Genomic DNA, 16862 nt, shown 5'->3' with positions numbered 1-16862 from the left:
GAGCAGAGTGAGAGGCGAGGAGGTGCATCCTCATGTGTCCAAGATGATTAGCAGCTCACTGATTCAAATTGTCTCACTATCTAGGCAGCATCTTCATTCTCATTCCCTTGCTTTTCCCTGTGTCTCCCGCTTATCTGTGCGTCTCTCACCTCCTCGGATAATTTCACTATCTGGTACCTAATTCCACTGAAGTCATGCATGAGGAAAACAGTTAATGGAAATAGTTTAAGAATAATATTTATGAATAATGGAACATCCTGGATGAATTCCTGATAGAAACAAGTATCATTTCATCTCAGAACAAATGTAAAAAGCTAAAGGAAAGATTAAATTTCCATAATTTTGTGCATTATTTATAAAAAGAAGAATCTTCTGTGAGGGTCAGTAGTGTAATAAAATGTGAACCAACACCAAGCCAATTTGACAGGAGAGCCGCGTCCCAAGTTCCCAGTGGCTGCTGCGTCATGCAAATGTTCCTCAAGGAGCAGCTGGGAAATTGACTGTGTCTTGTATTACTTATTTATCTGCTAAATAAACCAAACATGTAAATCACGAGAGTAATGCAAAACGTTTTCCCTCCATTTACTCAGTCAATATATAGGTGCCAGGCTTGATACATCTTCATGAGGAGTCGAGGGTGGGGTGACAAGACACTCATACATTCTTGTTTGGCCTCGGCAGCCAGCAATAAAGAGGAGATGAAGGTTATGACATTATAATGAAAAGTCTAAATAAAGTGCTCTCGTGGAAAATCATGGGGGCTCCAACACAGCGTTCCACCTGCGTGTGAGCACACACTCAAATTAAAGTTTCTGACAGTGCTCAACCGTGAATAATCGGCTCATTTGGTGGGCACAGTTCTGGTTCAGGAGGATGCATGCATTTCCATTGTCGCCCGGCGGAGGGGTTTAACAAATAGGATTAGATCCGTGCCCGAGCACACTCCCATTCAGGTGACACGCAGCTCGGCGCTCCGGCTCCGCGGCCAGACGCAGAATTACTGTTAAAGGTCAGTGGAGTCAGACGCTGAATGTCACAGCTTAGCCACAATTTGGCAAGAAAATACATTCAGATAAATACGCCTGTCTCTCGGGCGGAGGGTAATTCTGCAGCTCCTGAATCCGGAGCATTAAGACCCAGGATTACAGGGTGAGTTCAAAGGCAACAAAGGCATATCGATTAGTGGCAGTGAATCAGGTCCGTGTCGCGCTGTGAATAATAAATTGAGCACAAGGCAGCCAGGGGTTGTCAGATGGAACATTTGTGATGGCGGCGGTCAGAGGGGGGGTGAGTCTCGTTTTAGATGAGACTGTGGATAAGTCACATATCCTGTCTCAGGGTTCTGGGGAATCGTGTCACCGATCAGCAAGCGCCTCAGAGCAGCTTACTACAAGTTTAAATAAGCATTCCACGCCCCATTTACCAGCTCAAACAGACTGATGACAGCCCCTGCTCTCTGCAGAGTAGTACCAACGGACTCAGGCGAGAGATTGGACGCTTAATAGTGCATCTCCCTGAGGTGGCAGAATATTGGAGGGGATAAGTGTGCCATGAGTTTGAACAGATAAGAAAGACAATGTCTCTTCTGTGTGGAAAACAAAAAACGCTTAATGGACCCGTGACAAGAAACACATCCCCGACTGGCACGGAATCACATGAGGAATCAATTTGCAAATGAACAGCTCGACTAATCACGGATTTCTTAGTTGCTCTTGTATCTTGACCTGACTTCAGCACATACTGTAGTGTTCATGTTCAGCCTGGATTTCCAACTATTCAGGGGTTTGCTGTGAGATTTTGTGCAGACCTTCATGAGCATGACATTCAGATGTGCGGTTCAGGGGGAAATCTTCTGACAAGTGCATGTGCTGGATGGATTATCAGGAGATTTGCTGCAGATATTAAGCATCATTAGAGGATCATTAGTGATCCCTCGACTTCAAACTATGATTATGTTAAACATGGTATATTATTCTCCTGCTAGCATGGATAAGACTCTTGAGTGTTATTCATTTCATATTTCTGCTTTCCAGGTTCCGAGCTACACCAGAAGGCACTAAGTTTAACTTTCAAGTTTAAAAAAGGGAACTTAAATTCTTTCTCTCTTTCTTTGTGTGCAGGCTGCGGGCTGGAGTTCCTGCTGGTTCTCTGCGGACTTGAGCTTTCCTGGTCCTGCCCTCGTCACTGCATCTGCTACACCTCCCCCAGCACCGTCTCCTGCCAGGCCCACAACTTCCTGTCCGTCCCCGAAGGCATCCCTCCCGACAGCGAGCGCATCTTCTTGCAGAACAATAAGATCCACCGCTTACTTCGGGGCCACTTCAGCTCCAACACAGTCACTCTCTGGATTTATTCCAACAACATCACGTACATTGAGCCCTCCACCTTCCACGGCTTCACGCTGCTGGAGGAGCTGGACCTGGGAGACAACCGCCACCTGCGCTCCCTGGCTGAAGACACCTTCCACGGCCTGAGTCGGCTCAACGCGCTGCACCTGTACCGCTGTGGACTCAGCTCGCTCCCGAATAACATCTTCCAAGGCCTCAGAAACCTGCAGTATCTCTACTTGCAGGTAAGCTTGATGTTTCTGGTTCGTTGTATCACTAAGACCTAGTTGGGCTGTCACTTCAACTCATGTGTAAATAATTCAAATTCATTCAAATACAAACCATGTATTCTGTGTTAGAGGGTACGTGTGTTTATGTGCATTAGGGATGTCACAATACCAAAACTTTTGTTGTCGATACAGTTAACATAAAATTTTCGCGATTCTCGATACCCAATTCCATACCACGGCAAAAAACTAAAACAAAACAATGAATCCCATCCGTCTCTCCTCTTTAATAGTTCCTCTTAAACCAACTCACAACTTATATGTACATTGAAACTATTGAATTACAACCAAAACCATATAGTCCTTTTTATGTCCATATGATAAAATCCTTCGACTTATTTCAGTGACCTGTTATTGTTACTCTCTTATGATTGTAAGTGCATTCAGTTGAGTAACTTTACTTTGAAAGGTTCCCTTAACTTAGTGGGTATCCTTAATATCAGTTTGAAATTTACTTAGCATTAGTCTTGGGCTCGTAAGAAAGAAAATAAAAAATATAAATCTCTTCAGTGACATTCTGTGTGATTTGCCTCCTACCACTCTTTAAATGGAACCAGCATCCACACATCATCATCCAGGTGAAGCCAGGGCATCCACCAGAGCGATTAACACTGAAGCACTTGATGAACAAGTGAAGAAATCTTCCCTAAAACAGAACCAGTGTGCAGAGCTGTTACTTTATACTTCAAATGCCTCTTTTCACTTAATATACTGGAATTCAAACAACAAGACAATAACTATTATAAAACATTTGTGAACTCTCCCTGACCCTTTTCAGAATTCAAGGCATCCTGGGTTACAAACACATTGAATATTGAATTAGTTCCCGTGTTTAAAGAGTAGTTCACAAACACACAGCACAAAGTGATTTTACATTGGTGTGCAGACAAACGCTTTTTATGGGTTTTCTTGGTTTACTGCATTTACTAGATTAAAAAAGCACTGTTTTGTAAAATATTCTGTATTTCTGTCTTTCTCTGTAGACATGTTCTTAATGTATATTTTCTTTAAAGGTAACACTTCCTTTTGAACAACTCACAACCCAAATGTACACTGAAACAACTGAATTACAACCAAAACCATAAAGACCCTTTTTATGTCCATATTATAAAATGAAATGTACCCTGACATATTCCAGTGACCTGATCTTGTTACTCTCTTACGATTGTACTTTAAAAGGTTCATTAAACTTAGATTTATACGAATGCTTTTCGTGGCCTTCAGGCAAACTATAAAAGTTACAGTTTAACAGTCCAATATTGAAGTGAAAATACTGCATGATGTGTAATTTGTGACTGGATGCTCTCTGTCTCTCCTCAGGATAATCATCTGAAGTTCCTGCAGGATGACACATTCATGGACCTCCACAACCTGAGCCACCTGTTCCTGCATGGGAACCGTCTGTGGAGCATCAACCAGAACACCTTCAGGGGCCTGCGAGCCCTGGACCGACTGCTCCTGCACCAGAACCAGATCGAGTGGGTCGACCGCCTGGCCTTCCATGACCTGAAACGTCTCACCACCCTGTTCCTGTTCAACAACTCCCTGATACAGCTGTCCGGACAGTGCCTGGACATGCTGCCCGGCCTCGAGTACCTGCGCCTCAACAACAACCCCTGGACGTGCGACTGCAAGGCCCTGACGCTCTGGGAATGGTTGAAACGGTTCAGAGGGTCGACCTCCGCGGTGGGCTGTGAGGCACCAGCTGATTTGGCCGGGAAGGACCTCAAAGAGCTGCGCAAGGAGGATTTCCCCAACTGCTCCCCAACTGTTCCTAACTCCGAGTCCAGAGCCCAGACTAACAATTTATCTGGCACGGTGAATCCGTCCCTGAATCGCAGCGTAGCGGGGGACTCTGGAGGGCAGATCCACATTGTGCACCCCTCGAGGCCCGGCCGCTCTCGGAACTGCACAAAGTCTCGTAACAGGTCGGGCAAGGGGAAGGGTGACAACGAGGTTCACTCCAAGGAGGTCATGGCGGACAAGGAGGATTCCTCCCCAGACTTCACAGACGGGGGAAAACACGACCACACGTCCCCAGACGGCACCGTCACGAGGAGGAAGCACAAGTGCAGCCCCCGGACCACTGTTCGTCCCCCTAGTGGGGTTCAGCAAGCCAACAGGGCAGCCTCCTCCCGGTCCTTACTACATGTCTACGCCCTCCTTGTGGCCTTGATAACAACAAATCTGGACAATATCCTCCGTTGACCTTCAGAGGGTTTTGCTAATGCTAATAACGAAAAACACAGCCCTCAGATCCTCTCTTGCTCCTGCACTACAAGGCCTGTGTGTCTTATGTGTGTGTGTATGTGTGTGTGTGTGTGTGTGTGTGTGTGTGTGATTATATGTGTAAATGTTGTGTAGGGAGCTTAACTGTCCAGACTGAAAAAAAAATCAGCACAGAGACTCGCAGCACAAAACTTCGGAGGGACTGAGAATGGAAAAGATGAACACAGACCAAGCTTGCACTGCCACTGAAGCCAGTACAACGTCATCTCCATGCGTCTCGTCGGCCAATCTATTTTTGTAAACTTCTGTTTTTTCCCTCAGCCGGAGCTCACGGAATGAGATGAGATGACAGAGCACGTTGGTGAGCTCCGAGACAGAGGAGCTTGGTCTTTAAGTGCTCGCTCCAGCTTTAATTTGTCAGTTTGTTAGTCGCTGTCAAGAAGCGACAAAGGCAAAGTCGACGGAGCTGTGAAGCCTTCGCTATCAGTCTTTTCTTGGTCTCATGCTTTCTGCCAAATCTGTTTTTTTCTGTTGCCCCCTTTGCTCATAGTGTGTCCAAACACGAGTTTCTCTTACACACACAGGTACAGTGTAAACTCGGCAATAAGTTGTCCGTCAGTGTCAGACATGGGGATGTGTCTCTCTAATGGAAATCTATAGCCACAGATGTATTAAGGCCATAAGTATAACAAGCAGTTTGCTCATACACTGTATAAATCTGTAACAATTGTCCTTTTTTGTTTGCCAGGTATTGCAACAAGCTTTCTGCGTATTTAACCACATTTCTACACACAACTCTGCCTCCATCTTCACTTACACCACCTTTCTCCCTCTGTGCAACTGAATAATGAGCTGCTAATTGTTTTTTCAAGATGACGGGGGAACTGCCATTTGCTATTTTCATTTTGCTTGGAAAAAAACTGTCTCTGGTTGATCAAGCTGTGAATATTGAAGAGTCTGTCTATATCTTGTGTCAGATGTTGTTCATTTGATTTTTCTAAGACACAAAATGGACCTAGACGACAGGAGCCTTAGAGGCCTGGGGGGGTGGGTGGGGGGGTTCAACCGGGGCTTTCTCAGTTTCCCAGTGAGGTCGTGCTGGGCGGATCCCTCCTCGGCACGGGTGTATTTCCCTCATTGAGAACATGAGGAACACACATTTTATTTTTTTTGTGTGTGTCACGTAACTTCTGAGGAACACAAGAACATGAGGGGGCGGAAATCTGCGTGGACCTAAAATGACTTTTGATGAGAGAGAGAGGAAAAAAAAGATTTTAAAAAACTGGAGCATGGCAAAACAGGGATCGTGCAGAGAGAGTCTTGCCTCTTAATTAAGTGACGTGACTGTCCGTGGACGTGAGGACTTTCAAGACCAAGACAATCGCTTCTGAGGGAGCGAGGGGACGGCAGCAGAATGTGGACTGACCCACGGACATCTTGTTTCCCCTCTGGAGCGCGTGGGCCTCCCTCGGATCCACGGATAAGACGGTGTTTGTATCAGTGATGTGAACTGTACCATTAGACAATGGAGACGAGGACTTCTTGCAGTGCTGATATTTAATCATTTACTGTATTACTATGACAAAAACAATATCAGTGACATCAATGATGATAACAGGGTTCTCTGCTCCTCCCGCTGTCGGCGGCGGGGGGGGTCTTTACATTGTTTTGATTTCCTGGTGATTTGTTTATTTACGTTTTCTTTTTTTTTCATTGTTATATTTTTGGCACCTTTGCTTTGTTGATGCACAAACTCCTCACCTCCCTCTTTCTCCTTCGACTGTACGCCTCATCATCCTCCTTCTTTGCCATACTTCAGTCGTTCCGTAAGTTATCATCGGAGAACAACAGTACAAAAATGTTTATAAAGATATTAAAATCTATATCTTCTTATGTCTACCGGTGCAGTCTGAGTCTGTTTATTGTTGCGTCCCAGGTTTTATGGGCTTACCCACGGGAGGGAGAAGGTAGCACGCTCAATCCCTTTCTCCAGCCTCTCGTTCCTTTTAATTCGTTTAAACCTGAAATTGATTCCGTCAGCAAATTTAGCTTCTTTTTTTTCCTCCACTGTGCAATCTGTCTCCACAGATCAGACTTCACTGTCTAAACTACGGCTTCGTCCTGCAACTGCCCCTGAACATATCTCGGATTTATGTGCATTACACAGTGTAACTATTAGAGAAATATTTGCTGCAAATGCGATTTTATCACCAACACACAGGAAATAAGTACCTGGCCACCTGGGAGGCGAAAAAGGGGAAATTCATGAAGGCTGCACTGAGATATCCAGCAGGTCAATAAATCATTTAAAAAAACACTAAGGTTATTAATGAAAGTGTCACATGGAATCTGTAGATATTCCAAGCTATTATTATTATTAATGGGCCTTTAGAACATAAATTCTATTTCCCTTTCTCTAAATATCCCTCACTGTGATGGAAATTGATCCACGAGTAAGTGTTCAATTTAATTTTTTTATTCATATTCTGTTAAATGATAAATGAGCCCAGAAGGATTTGTGATGTGCATGGTTAAGAGTGCTGTGTAATTATGTTTAAATTGATAGCTGGTCTGGCAGCTGGTGTAGCTACTGTTACTCTGCATCTTCCAATGCTTTTGCTTTTGAGCTTTTGTTATCATTACACATTAAATCCCCTCGTATTAATTGTTTAAACTTTTTTTATCCTAGGAACTGTGCAAAAACAAAATGAAGCAATTAAATTAAAGAGCTTAATCCGATTTGATTACGCTTAAACTTTAACGAATTGGCCGACTCATGCTGGTCTGAGCCCACATTCCAAACCAATATTCAGGTTTTAAATATGACGCTCGCAGTTGCAATATAAATATGATTCAGTTGATATGAATCCAAACAGTGTCAATGTCAATGCCTTCCATTGTAATCAAATCCAAACAGTTTTTTCTATTTTCCATTGCAATGGAATGAGCTGAATGAGATGTTAACTGTTCGTCCCGAAAAATGTAAGGCATCCCTGTATCCATTTGTAACTATTTACAGGAGCTGATGGGGCGTGGATTCTCTAATAAGTTTACACATATAGATCCATTAATGCAAAGTAAAGAGAGGAAATGGAAACATGCACTTACTAACGTGATGTCAGTGTGTAAGTGCTCATTCACAGCCGTCGCAGCAGCGGTTAATGGAACATTTGACATTTTCATATACATCTTACAGTTTATTTGCTGCAGGGTAAAGAAAAGACAAATCTGAACTTTTAATGAAAACTGAGAACTGTTTTTCAAAAGTAATCAATTTGAATAGATTGTGTTTACAGGGTTAGTTTAACCGATTTATATACTGGTACTTGAACTGATTGACTTAAGCATGCAAGGTCATTTTTTTAATCTTTGGATCAGTACGTGTGAGAAAATAATCTCAAGGTCACCTTGGAAGTTTCAAACGACATCATGGGCGACAGCTGAACCCGAGACACGACAGGATATCTGAGCCAGCTCCGCTCACTGATGAGTATCACGAGATGTGGTTGAAAGCAAAGTCTTATCTTCACGCCTCGACCGGTGCTTCTTACAGCTGCAGCACCTAATGTGATGAGTCATTCCAGTTCTTCCTCTGTGTCCATGGTTTAGCAGCTGAGATCTTTTAAACATCCCTCTCATATCTGTCTGTTAAATATCAAGCCACAACCAGGGGGGTGGGTTAGCTTAGCATCAAGCCTGGAAACATTTTTAGTTTAAATTTGTGTGAGATTTAAGATGCAAGATGTTAATTAGTGAGATTTAGGTGTGCTGATAGGGTGTTGTTTGCCCCAGTTTCCAGTCTAACAGGGAGGGTTAGGGTTACCTAAAAATAAAGATTCACTCATTATCTACTCACCACTATGCCGATGGAGCCGCGTTTACCTTCGCGCTCACACACTGCATAAGTTCACGCCCAAGGGGGCACGAGGCGAGATCAGAACCCGCAACAGAACTCGCGAGTTCTCACAATACTCCCAAGATCTCACTGATCCCTTGGGCGACAGCATGTAGGGGCGAGAGCTAGTGCGCTTCTTATGTATGTGAACACGGCTCCAGGCTCAGAGGATAACAGCCGACATTCAGTCTAAAAACATGGTGTTAATGGTGCCAACAAATTGGAGTGCAACAACAGGAGCAGTATGGAAGCATTTTATGTTTTTTTTCTGTTGGGTTTTTTACATCCGGTCCCCAGCTGCTTCAATTTGATAGGATTTGGCTGCAACACTGTTTACCCCTGAAACTTTAAAAGTGTTTTGTGGACTCGAACACTTCATCGGCTCAGTGGTGAGTTTAGATAATAAGTGAAGTTTCATTGTTGGCTGAACCACCCCTTCAAGCTGAAGCCATGTGTACCATATGACCATATATAGACATGGTTAAACTTCTCATCTACAGTGACTCCAGAGGTTATTTGCTATAAATGTCAAATTATTCCACTGAAAAGGTTTCGGCAACTGAGCAGCTGCTCCGTGAGAGAAGCCAAACTTGTTGCCCCGGGAGGAAGCTCACATTCATCACAGGAGCCTGACAGGGATCGTTATCATGTGACCAGTGTTCCAGGTTTTATGACAATGACAGGGCCTGGTTTTTAGTTTAGTGCTGGAGATGATGAGACATAGTGAGAGAAAGGGCTGAAAAAGCAAATGACTGGACCTTAAAATCAAGATTAAGATATTTAATGCGAATCTTTTTTTAAGCAGTAATACTCAGAATTCCCATGTGCAAATATAAACTTTTGAAAAAGTCTTCATATATTTAATATTTTAAAACGTCAAGACCTTGGTTGTTATCTATTGGTTTATCCTGCAGATTCCATTGACTCATTAGGTATGAGCACGTCACTGTGTCATCGATTCATCTGCTTCACTCCGCAAGCTTGTCCACAGCGAGAATTATAAGAAACACATTAATTACGCTTATTTCTGCAGTAATGAAGCTGAAGTAGATGTAAACAAGACCCTGAAAATAAATGGCAGCCACACAACTGGGGCACTCCGGCATCGTGGCGATCTCTTCCAGCTCGTCTTGTCGGTGGCGAGTTTTACACAGAACTCTTTGATTTTTGCTCAACATGGGCGTAAATTGGAATCTGACTCACATGCTCTCACATGAATTGACCCACTTATTTGGAAAGCACATCAAAGACCGGGACGTAATTGTAATTGTCTCACTGCAGAGGAGATCCGGGAGCAATCAGCGCTCAGTCAGGACCAGTTCAGCTGGAACATCCTCCGTGTAGGAGCAGGTAGGACGCGGCCGTCAGAAGCCGCAGCCAAAACCCTGCTGCATAATTAAAAGATGTAATTGGGGAGAAATAACGTCTTAAATGTGGAATGTGGTATTATAAACAAAATGACAGGAGGGGAGGGAGCGAGAGCGGGGGGGCTACAGTAATAGAAGAAGTGAGAGGGAGGGGAATTGACTGGGATTCAAATGACACACAGAGGGAGAACACAGCCCGACATGATATCACGGTAATGAAACGGAGAAGAAAGGAAGTGAGGAGAAAACATAAATAAATAGGTGCTGGCCACGTCATCACACTGCAGGAGCCGTCCCTATAAATACACCGTGCATATAAATGCAAACACAAAAGCCCTTCTTCTACGTCAATGAAACTCCCTCAGGGACGCTGTAGTTGTTTTGACGACGCCCCGCTCGGAGTCCACTTGGAGGACGCGTACCGTGAACGTGAAGTAGATCAGTGTCGGCTGTGTCCCAATTCAGGGGCCTGCATCTTCAGAGGCTGAGTTTGGAAAGCGATGGTGTCACTGCGGAGTGTCCCATTTTGAAAAGCTCGAAAGAAGAGCAGGGATCCAATTGGTGGATCCTTCGTGGGCCGGAACCTGTCCCAGGATTAATTGCGTGTTAGAGACGAAGCTAAAGAGCCAGATGTGCTGCAGGCCGAGCTACAGTGAGTGCTGTAAAGCTCCACGTAGCTAATGATGCTAAGGTAAGAGTGAGACAAGATGGGGACGCGAATAGGAGACCAAGTGGACAGAGGACGCCAAACGATGTCCCCTTTGAGTCGGACACAGTTTATATTCAAATATGAGAAACAAGCGTTTAAGCCGCTGCATCTCATGTGTCTGTTGTTCAAACAGGGAGCGTATCTGTTGCAATGACAATAAAAACATTTTTTAAAGAAATGAATGGAATTTAATCAACAGAAACACTTAGAGGGTTTTTATTTGAAAGTGGGAACAGAAAGTTTACAGATTGGTTGGTTGGTTGGTTTTGTATTTATATAACACTTTTCTAGTCTTGATGACCACTCAAAGCGCTTTACAGTACAGTTTTACATTCACCCATTCACAGAGTGCATCTATTCGCAGCACTTTGATATTCTATGGGGGGGCCATTCGGGGTTCAGCATCTTGCCCAAGGACACTTGGGCAAGCAGATGGGTCAGACTGGGGATCAAACTGCCGACCTTCAGGTTGGAGGATGACCACTCTACCCCTCAGCCACAGCCGCCCCTAAAGATTCAACAGTTAAAAATTGAAACTGTGGCGAAAGATGATTTTTCAGAGCCACGCGCAGGACACAAAGGGAATAAGTGAAACCCTGAGAGCAGCTGACCTGAGAGCGTGGGCGATGAAATGAAAAAGCAAGACGCCAGAGCATTTACGTCAACGATGGATTCAGAGGTACTGGGAGTGGTGGACTGTGTGTATAAGTACCTGGTGTCCATGTTGACACGCCACTTGATGCGCACAGACCCTCAAACCCCCGGGATGATGGAATTTACTTCATGCTTTAGCAGATCCTCACTAACTCACAGATACAGAACAAACACGGGCTTCACACACCAAGGGGGTCTCCTCACATAGACGCAGCATGTGAGACTACACCTCGTACATTCACGTAGAGCGCGGCAGCTTGTGGAATTATCTGAAGGTGCAACAGTATTGGGAATAGCCCCCCCCCCCGCTGCCTCACCTCCACCCCCTGAAAAAAACGCAGCCTTTGACTATCTGTGCCCATTCCTTGGCTTTTAATTGACTCACTGTCACAACTGTGTGGCTTTAATTAAAACCAGGCAATTAGAAAATTGAAAAGGAGATGAGGAAAGTGGGTGAGCCGGGAGGGGAGCCGGCACACTGGAGGACATGATAATTAGGAGCAGAAACGCCGCAAAAAAAAAAAAAAAATGCCACAACACTCGCACCGCTCCCTCTCTCCCTCGCCAGGTCCCACTCTCCCCACTCAATCACAAAGCTAATATCACCTCTTTCTCTGAAACCCTTTCTTATTCCAGCTCTTTTATTCTGTCTATTTATTTAGCTTAAAGTTCCCCCAGAGCGCTGGTGTGCTCCACTTCTGCAAAAAAACAGCCAGGCTGCATACTAAACCGAGAGGAGTGGAGCCGCCCAAGGCCACAGCACCACCTGCCTGGATTAGAGACTCACAAATCCTCTCGCGTCTGACCCCAAGTCAGAGGGAAAGTGCAGAGAAATTACTGACAGTCAGCACAGCAAGGCACGTTTCTCCATAACAATGCATGTGGGTTAAATGATTTCTTCAGGATGTTGACATTGCTGTAGGTAGGTGGGGGGGGGGGGGGGAGAGGGCTGGTGACTGAAATACTTTCCAAGAATCACGTTTCCCTCTTGTCGGTTTGACAGTGTTGAATGCTCAGTCTTACGTGTCCATTGTGTCGGTTTAAAGGAAAAATTATTTTCCACTTAGAATTTATTCAAATCTGCAGACGCACAGACAAACAAGGCAAGAAACAATTAGATAAATTGGGCTAGTTGTTAAATATATATAAGAGTAAAAGGTTTAGCCAAAGGATTCAGTACAGATGCAGTTGCTCCATCCAGTTTCATCTCAGTTGATATATCCAGTTTCACAGCGTCTCCATGAAGCCTGTTCTGCTGCAGCCACATTTCCTATTCCTTAAAAACCAAATCAACAAGTAATGAAAGTAGTGAATAAATTCAGGTCAAGCGCTCTTGAAAATATGGACGTTAACATATAGATTCAGAGAGCTGCAGGCTCCTCTGGCAGAGGCTGTGAAGATGGAGGAGCAGAGAGGGGAGCTGAGACGCTCAGGTGACTCATCCCGAGGACACTGGCACACGGGTTGGAATGGAAAACGATTAACTCTGGCACATGCATCACATCCACCCGGACAGGATGTGGCTGCATGCACAGCTACAGCAACTTCCTCGTCTGTCAAGGTTAAACCTGAAACTGTTAAATACAAGGGGCGTGTGGTCATTAAATCACAGTTCAGCTTAATTCTCTGATTATTCCATTTATTTTATTTTTTTCTGCTTTTCCGGATCTCAGCCACATGTAAAATTGATGAGCACGGTTTTATAACTGGGGAGATTAATGGACAAATCTATCAAATTAAATCCACATTGTGTTGACCTCGAATTCCCCAGTTAGTCACTTTTCCTCCTCTTGGAGCACTCACTCAATAGGGCTGTTTGGGCGGCCCTCGTTCAGTTCAATGAACACAATTAACGCACACAGTCAATCGGTGTAGGCCTGTGAAACAGAGATGTTGTGTTTTGAGTGTGAAGCAGCCGCGGAGCCCATCGGTCCTGAAAGGGTCCACGCTCCAGTCGAGAGGCTAATGACACACACACGGCTCTCAGCACCAATCACTCCTCTGCTGGAACTGGCAGAAAGGAAAACTCCTGAGAGCAGCAAGATCAGGTCTGTTGGCGTTCTGCAGAGAATCAATGCAAACATTCAGGAGCTGTTTTTGGAGCATTGGAGAGAGACATAATTGAGATTGCAAGTCTATCTTACGTTTGGAGTGATTCATTTCAAAGCGAGCATCTGTTCTTTTTTTTTATTTGGTACAAAAAAGTGCCGTAAGACTGTGACAATCAGTTAACACAGAAATGAAGCTTTACCGACGACTCCTCTGTAAAAGGATCCAGTGACCTCTGTACTCTCAGATTCATCTCTGAATTATTTAACCTGTGAACCTGCGTTAGTCACAACTCAGGGGTCAGAAATACAAACTCCCACTCAAACAGAAGCCAAATAGGCACCAGTGTAAGGAAATCAAGAGCAGCCTCTTTAAAATGCATCATGTACATTACAGCGTCATTTTTGTAAACAGATTATCAACAACATTCTTTCTATGAATATAAATTTGGTTTAAAATGTTACAAATAAGAAAAACAGATGTCAGGAGATGATGGGATGAACACATTTTTCTATATTTCTTCCATATTTTTTGCATTACATTTAATTTAGCTGACGTTTTTATCCAAAGCGACTTACAATAAGTACACTCAACCATGAACCTGTTTAAAACCTGTTCCATTGCAAGCTGTGAATATTTTGTGTAGCTCTTTATTTTTTAAGAAATTTCGATTCTGTGACTTTAAATTCATAGAAATGTGCAAACCTTGCAATTTACTGACTCGTAAAATGCACAATAAAGTGTTTAACTCAAGTGAACTATTCTCACACCTTCACTTAATTGCCAAGGAAACCTCGACAGTCTTTTATTCAGAGCGCAGCAGGTGACCCGAACATGAAAAGACCTGAAATTTGCCCACAGACACACATTAAACGAAACACTTACGAAGCCCAAATGAATAATTAATAGAAATTTATTTGGGTTCAAGGGAAGAGTTTGACATTATGGGAAATATGCTTATTTGTTTTCATGCTCAGACTGAGATGATCAGCCTGGCCGTAACTCTCATGCTCAGATTCGAAGCGACAGGCAGGAGATGATTAGTTTAGCACAAGGTCGAGAAACGAGGGGAAACAGCTGCTCTGGCTCTGTTTACAGGTAATACAATCCACCTACCTGCAATATATGATCCTGTTGATTGATTGATTGATTGATTGATTGATTGATTGATTAATTAATTGATTGGTTGATTGATTGATCGATCTCCAAGTTACTGGTCTTTCATGACATCTACTTTAAACTCTGTATTCTGTCAAGGAAATTCTCCAGGAAGTCATGACCCTGTGAGAAGTTAAAGTTTGAGCTTTTCTCACAGCACATTCTGGGAGTCCAGATATCTCCCAGTTTGAAATTTGAATAAAGCTCAGATCGCCTGACAAACTGGCTCTTCGGCTCGTACTGCCGGGAACAAAGAGAATGAAATGTGCTGAGGTCGTGGAGATTTTGTCTCTCACCTTGAGGCGAGCCGGTGACAGACCCTCCCTGAGCCACTTCATCCCCTCTGCCTCTCGGAGCACAGAGCACAGAGCAGTCGGCTCACTCCCACACAGTTTAAAATGGGATGAAGGGTGTCTGTTGAAGCTGAATGGGCCTGATCACGGGCCAGCAGTGGATAATCATAGTGATACATTCTGCACCTATTTCAATAGCACAATGACAACACTCCTAAAGCCAATATTGTGCTCTACAACAAAATACCGTTTAACAATCAAAGAGGGGTTTGTTGCTTTCTGTTTTTGCCCTTTCAAAAATTGCGAAATCCCTCAGTTCCAAGGATTACGACAAAAAATAACATTAAAAGTGACAAAGAAATAGATAAACTCTACCTGAGCAAATTTAATTAAAAAAAAAACATTAGGAGTAGATCTCTCCCTGTGAAGTTTGAATCTCTGCTGCCATTTCTAAATCAATATTACAACTTTTATACACACAGGAAAAGCCATGAGGACAAGCTCTCATTTACAAGGACGCACAGACATAAATTCATAACAGCAACAGTAAACATGAAAAATTAAAGCATACAAACGTTACAGTACATAACGACAAACGGGACAAGGACATCAACATGAGGGACAGCATCAATTCAAAGACAACACATGCATTCACGCTGCTCTGTCATTCCGAGGGGATTTGAATTGATTAAAAGGGATTAACTTGTCGTGTTTTACAAGTTGCTGCAGATTGTTTCACTTGTGTTCAGCATAGTATTTAAAAGCCAGTGTGACAGTTGATCTACGCTTAAAATAAAACACATGTTAGTTCATCAAGAAGGCCAGGATACAATGAGGTGTCTTCTCAGTGTTGACGATGACTGACACGCAACTTCTTCATAAAAGTAAATAAGTTGCTGACCCATTATATAGGCTGAATGATAATGTATCAATATGTTAAAGTGCTGAGGCAGGAAAATGCAAATGAATTGCATCACTATGTCCATAATACTAGATGATTTAATAATTTGCCTACTTTAGATCAAGGTTATACATGTTTCAATAATAATGTATTCTTAAGGACAACTCATCATCTATCCATTAACCCATGGGAGACACTTTTAACAGAGGGTGATTTTGTACATTGATGTATACAGATGAATTTAATTGTTTTTTACTTTTACAACCTATTCATTTATAAAAGTTGTGAAAATGAGTGGTCTTGGCATAGAACCCTGTGGAACACCTTTGTTCAAGTTGGACTGATAATAACAGAAAAAGAGCTTGGGCTTGATCAGATACACGTTTAAAAAAAAAAAATCTAATAACATTGATTTTATGCGTTTCAGGTGAATTTGATGATCAAAGTATTTTAGTTGTGAAATCAATAAAAAGATAATATAAGCCTTTAAGTGCTGCTCTCAAGGTTCTGGTGTAAAACCTATTTGATAAGACTATAAAAAGGAGCATGCACAGTTGCAGAGGTTAGGTGATAAAATACATATTTTAAACAAAACTAAATTTAATTATTATTTTAACGTTAACAGCTTCAACATGAGAGTTAAAGACAGAGACGGATAAACAACTTGATAAAAACAAATGTCCAAACCACATTTGTTCTGCATTTACAAAACGCTGGAAGGAAGCCTGAAAGTCAATAGAAATAGAAAGAATGTCATTGTTACTCATCAAAACAAAACAAAACAAACAGGCTTACTAACAACGTCTACAAACACAACAAATATCACATTCACATGTCCGATGGCTAAATTCGTCTTCCCAATTTAAACATGTAGGTAAACAACAAGGATCTGAAAAGAGCATCAGAAAAAAAACGGCGGTGGATACAATTTAAATTTGTGACAGCTGTCGGCAGAGTTACACAACACCGACAGGCACAAACACAACCCCGATG

General features: G+C 43.0%; 1 protein-coding gene across 1 annotated transcript in view; it reads left to right on the top strand.

The window, feature by feature from the left end:
- Positions 1-4822, top strand: part of rtn4rl1b (reticulon 4 receptor-like 1b) — a 43440-nt gene extending 38618 nt beyond the window's left edge. The window contains exons 3-4 of the mRNA XM_053423303.1: positions 2121-2572; positions 3935-4822. Coding sequence (XP_053279278.1) covers positions 2121-2572; positions 3935-4822 — 1340 coding nt within the window. The remainder of the gene's footprint in view (positions 1-2120; positions 2573-3934) is intronic.
- Positions 4823-16862: the final 12040 nt, after the last annotated feature.

This window comes from Pleuronectes platessa, chromosome 5 (genome assembly GCF_947347685.1).
Source record: "Pleuronectes platessa chromosome 5, fPlePla1.1, whole genome shotgun sequence".
Taxonomy (NCBI): Eukaryota; Metazoa; Chordata; class Actinopteri; order Pleuronectiformes; family Pleuronectidae; genus Pleuronectes; species Pleuronectes platessa.
Note: the sequence above shows the minus strand (reverse complement) of the source record. Positions and strands in the feature narration are given on the sequence as shown.